The sequence below is a fragment of the Triticum aestivum genome, chromosome 7D, assembly GCF_018294505.1.
Source record: "Triticum aestivum cultivar Chinese Spring chromosome 7D, IWGSC CS RefSeq v2.1, whole genome shotgun sequence".
NCBI classification, from domain to species: domain Eukaryota; kingdom Viridiplantae; phylum Streptophyta; class Magnoliopsida; order Poales; family Poaceae; genus Triticum; species Triticum aestivum.
The window spans coordinates 215,336,553-215,341,782 of record NC_057814.1 but is presented as its reverse complement, the minus strand read 5'-3'; the positions used below and the strand labels follow the sequence as shown (position 1 = coordinate 215,341,782).

General features: G+C 47.1%; 1 protein-coding gene across 3 annotated transcripts; it reads left to right on the top strand.

The window, feature by feature from the left end:
• Positions 1-279: 279 nt before the first annotated feature.
• LOC123167220 (uncharacterized) lies at positions 280-4,182 on the top strand. Of its 3 annotated transcripts, none has more exons than XM_044585049.1 (3): positions 280-1,059; positions 1,174-1,427; positions 3,712-4,182. In XM_044585049.1, coding segments are annotated over exons 1-3 (1,035 nt in total). In that variant the 3' UTR covers positions 3,713-4,182. The 3 variants fall into 3 exon arrangements, with proteins under 3 accessions (XP_044440984.1, XP_044440985.1, XP_044440986.1); XM_044585050.1 differs by lacking the exon at positions 3,712-4,182 and adding an exon at positions 2,151-3,701; XM_044585051.1 differs by lacking the exon at positions 3,712-4,182 and having other exon boundaries at positions 1,174-2,117.
• Positions 4,183-5,230: the final 1,048 nt, after the last annotated feature.

The following is a 5,230-nucleotide window of genomic DNA, read 5'->3' as shown; positions in this document are numbered from 1 at the left end:
CGCGCCATCACCGAGGAGGCAGCATGACGACAACTTCGCGCACAGAAGGTCTTGAAGGCCAATGGGGCGTCCGACCCTGTCCTCCAGCTGAAAAAAACCTGGGAACTTGCGAGGAGGCGGCTTATAGAAGCAAATGCCAAATTTTGTGCAAGACCCAAAGAGCTGCCCCCTGCCCGGGCGCCCATGAAGCGAATGCTCCTTGCGATGATCCATGGATTCTACCTGGAAGCGATGGGCAGGCTGCCCACGGCCGAGCTGCGCAATCAGTATCACTAGAGCATGATCTGGGGTGGCTACTGCTATGGTCCGCTGGACCCTGTCTCCAATATCATTGTCAACACCATCTGGTGCGAGCAAAACTTCCCGCCAAGCAAACAATTTCCGTTAACCATGATCAGCACCAAGTTGATGTGGCGGGTTGCGGCGCAGTCACTCTATGGCCTCGTGTCCTTCCTGTGCACTCGATACCGAGGCCTCACTCCCGACCTAGCCATGCAACGCCTGCTGGTGGCCGGGGCCGACTTGCAAGCTGCTGATCCCAGACTTTCTACTACGCCCAGTGCTACCGGTGAAACACGTCTAAGCTTTTCTGGCTGTGGTCAAGTTCTCAACATTCCTGACCCTTCTCATATTCAGCGCTCTGCGGTTGAAGAAAGCGTCCCGTCTGCTGGTGTTCCTGAAGCGTATACGGCCGCGGCCACCGCGGCACGTCACTGCTACCCTCTTGCACACAAAGAGTTCCTTGCATCACTGAGTGGGGTGAATAAACCCGCCGAGTTTGACTCAGAGGTGTCAGTGGATGGTGTGAGCGAGTCTATCTCAAAAGTGTTGCACATGCGGGATGGTGTCCCACTATCCTCTCAGGATCTTAGTTTACTTTGCAAGATATTAGATAGGTATCCCTCCTCTGCTCGCCAGCAACGGGATCTAGCCCCTACGAAGGTCAACAAGGGATTCTACTATCACGTAGGTATATGCAGCAGTAGGTTCTGGGGTCAGCATAACCGAGTCACCAGCATGGCGACAAATGCATTGGAGAAATTTAACAATATAGCTGCGGTTAGTCTCTTGCTTGCTCACTTCTACTTACTTAACAGTTTCATTTCAAGTAATCTCTGTGCCTGTGCTATGTCTTGTATCCAATCTAACGATGTTCATCTTTTGTGGTTGAAGGAGGGTCACCTGTTTGAACTTCATATCATCTGTGGTGTTAATGAGTTCGTATCTGGTCCGGTGCCCAGCGAGGGTGAGGATGTTCGAGACTACAACCCATGGACTTTTGGAAAATATTATCACACCCATATCAATTTTCTGGCAATGTGCAAAGCCCGCCCATATGATCCTCCAACGCTCTTCTTTGCTGAATGTGGAAAACATGATGCTGACATGTTGGTGTGTCCCCGTGATTCCGCAGAAACCAGAAGCTAGTATGCTCTAGCCTTGACCTTGCAATTACCGTTTCGATATTTTCTGTCAAGTGGATTGAGCTCTTTTCTTTTTCAATTTCGTAATCTGCATTGTTTTGTCGCCTATAATTCATATAAATACCATCCTAACAGTACATGTGTGCTCTGCTTAATGCTTTCTTTATGCTTAAATAAAGAGTTCAGCTGCTACATGGTGGGTACTTTTCATGTTTAATTAGATCCATAGCTCAATTATACTTGGCCATATGTCGGGCCGGGCCGGGCTTCGGGCTGGGCCTACCAAAGCCTGATGCAATAAAAACCAGGCCCGAGCCCGGCCCATCACACTAAAAGCCTGTCGGGCCTCGGGCCTCTTCGTTAACGCGCGAATACGACGGGGCCGGCCCAGCCCGGCCATCGGGCTTGAAATCTAGGCCTGAGCCCGGCCCGTGGACAAGGTCGGGCCGGGTCAAGTCGGGCCGACCGGACCGGGCTGCCCATGGCCAGGTCTAAGCTCAATGCAATGTCATCACTGTACATGCAGTAGCCATTGTTTACCTAAATTTGCATGTTGTTGCCCCTTTTGTTATGATGCAAGTTCAGTTTATTGTTCTTTCCCTTCTGCTTTTTTTTAGTAACATAGCACTTAGTTGCTTAGATCCCAGTGATCTTTGATAATTCCAAATTAGCTGTGATTCAGCTTAATGGAGTATGTTCTCATGTGCTTTTTTGTATGTACGGTAGAACAAGTCCGTTGCATTTACTGTGAGTATGAAGGAAACAGAATTGTTCATCCAGCCGTGGAGAGTTTCTTCGGGCGCAATGACTTTGAGAAGTTTTATGAATCGGGCACATCTTATACCAATGATAAGCTCATTGAAGATCATGAAATTGATGTAGATTGGGTGCATGGTGTGGAGGAGGATGCCATATACCACCTCTGCTACCCTGATCCTGATGATATTGATGATGAAGAACTATCTATTTGTTGAGTGTAGAAAGGGGGGTGGCAAAAGTGGCATGGCATCTTGTCATGATACTTTTCTTTCTTGTGATGATTGTTACAATGTAGTTCAAATAGACTATCATCCTCTTATTTTTTATACTTAAATAAGGTCATCATACACTGTTGAACCTTAAAGATGGTGGTCGGCGTCCTCTAATCACATGAAACTCTAAATGCCCCTGTTTGTCATAATTTGTCGTCCTTCTTTGGTCACAAGCTATGGAAATTAACATGATCGAGTGTACGCTGAATGCTCGGACTGTTTTTGATCGCCTATAATCATCTAAATACCATCCTAACAGTACCTGTGTGCTCTAGTCAATGCTTTCTTTACGCTTAAATAAAGGTATCCATGGTTTTGATCCATAGCTCACTGCAATGTCATCACTGTACATGCAGTTGCAATTGTTTCACCTAATCTGTGTATCTTATAAAGAATTTGCATTAAATCTATACATTGTTTACTGTAGCGTTTACTGGAGATCTGTTCACATTAGTAGAATAATGGAATATCTTGATTTGAAACATTTTGTGGACACTGCTCACTTTGCTATATCTTTTGCTGTTGCACTTCGAGAAAACACCAGATCTCTGTTTTAAATAGCGACCGACCATGATGGCCTTGTATTCTTTTCTTTAAGATGTTTATTTACATAGTGTCAAATGCCATGATTTAGCGGTTTAGCGGGCCTTCAAACAATATAAAGTCTTCACTGCAGACCGAAAAATGTTCTTTTTGGTAGCTCCTACTAATGGAAGTAGTAATAAGAGTACTAATGCTTGGTGAGCAATTATGATGGGTTGGGCCATGTTATTTCTACTGGGAGTCACAAAATTGTCATGCGCAAAGAACTGAATTGTAGTTTATAATAGAAATTGGTTTCTGTAAATTGGAATGTTGTTAGTTATAACACTACTAGAACCTTGCTAGTATTACATTTTGTGGAATAAGATAAAATAGTTATACATGATGCAAGTTCAATTTATTGTGCTTTCCCTTCTGCTGTTTTAGTAACATAGCACTTGGTTGCTTAGACCCCATTGATCTTTGATAAGTACTACCCCCTCCGGTCCTAAATATTTGTCATTCTAGAGATTTCAACAAGTGACTACATACGGAGCAAAATGAGTGAATCTACACTCTAAAATATGTCTATATACATCCGTATGTGGTAGTCCATTTGAAATCTCTAAAAAGACAAATATTTAGGAACGGAGGGAGTACAAATTAGTTGTGATCCAGTTTAATGAAGTATGTTCTCATATGAAACAATATGTGCTTTTTTGTATGTACGGCAGAACAAGTCCGTTGCATTTACTGCGAGTTTGAAGGAAACCGAATTGATCATCCAGCCGTGGAGAGTTTCTTCGGGCACAATGAATTTGAGAAGTTTTATGAATCAGGCACATCTTATACCAACAATAAGCTCATCATACGTTGTGAAAACGTAGATTGGGTGCATGGTGTGGAGGATGATGGCATATACCACCACTGCTACCCTGATCCTGATGATATTGATGACGAAGAACTATCTATTTGCTGAGTGTAGCAAGGGGGGTGGCAAAAGTGGCATGGTATCTTGTCATGATACTTTTCTTTCTTGTGATGAATTGTTACAATGTAGTTCAAACAGACTATCATGCTCTTATTTTGTATTATAAACAGTGCCATCATACCCTGTTGAACCTTAACGATGATCGTCCTCCCATCACATGAAACTCTGAATGCCCATGTTTGTAATCATTGTCATCCTTCTCCGGCTATGGAAAATTAACGTGATCAAGTGTGTGCTGAATGCTCGAGCTGATTTTTTTATGAAATTCAGACTGTGTGTTCCATGTCCTTTATTTCCTTGTGTGTTCTATCGATGTATTTCCTTGTGCTGAGTAGAGGACCCTTATCGAAGGGCCATGTAAGGTGTCTCTCTTTGTTCTCGTGTGTGGCTTGAAGTTCTTTGATGATAGGCTACAATGTTCTCGGCTGCTGTGGCTCGCGGTGGCGCCAGATCTGGTCGCCCCTGCCCCCCCTGTTTCGAGTGCTCCGCCCCGGCCAGATCTGTCCGGCTTCTTTGCGGGCCGCCGGATCCTGCGTCGTTGGGGTGGTGGAGGCGGGGATTCGAAGACCGGGAGAAATTCCAGGCCGGCCTCGTCGGTCTTGGCGGCGGCGACGCTCGTGGCGCCGTTCCCCTCCCTGGAGGCGCCGTTCAGGTCAGATCCGACGCCCCCCATCCCTCTAGGCTCCCGGGTGAAATCCTCAACTCTGTTGGGCGGCGGCGGCGCCCTCGGCGTCGCGTCCTTCCTGAAGGCGCCGTTTTTGGGAGCTAGGTGGGCAGTGGGCTTCTCGGCGATGTGGTGGGTGTGCAGCGGCGGCAGTAGCTGGTCTTCTTTGTCGGCGGCGAGTTCTTCAGTGGCTCATCGCCTACAGGGACACTAAGCTACTGCTCCTCCGTCCGTTCCGTTCCGGCAGCTCTGTCTCATACGTGTCCAGTCCGTGGGTGTTGGGAGGTGCTCTGCTCCTTGAGATCATTCGGTGGCTAGTCGGGTGAGCTAGGTTCCTTTCCAGATGCAGCCTGCCGGTGTCTTTCCTCCCAGGTTCTAGGGTGAACTGCTACACTGTCAACGGGTCGGCGCCTTCGAGCCAGGCGAGGAGACAGGGGTCTTCTTTGACAGTGGAGCTGGGAGGACATGGCAATCCGGGGCCGCTGGCGATTTGGCGACGGCGTGCCCTTCCTCGCCGTCCGAAATGCTGCTCCTGTGCTGACATTCTCCTTCTCCCTGGTGATTTGTATGCGAATGAGGACCTACACATCCCCGAGCT

Coding starts and splice junctions, on each gene's coding strand:
- LOC123167220 (XM_044585049.1), top strand. CDS start 280: ATGATCTGGGGTGGCTACTGCTATGGTCCGCTGGACCCTGTCTCCAAT. Junction 1,060..1,173: donor AATTTAACAATATAGCTGCG/GTTAGTCTCTTG, acceptor TTGTGGTTGAAG/GAGGGTCACCTGTTTGAACT.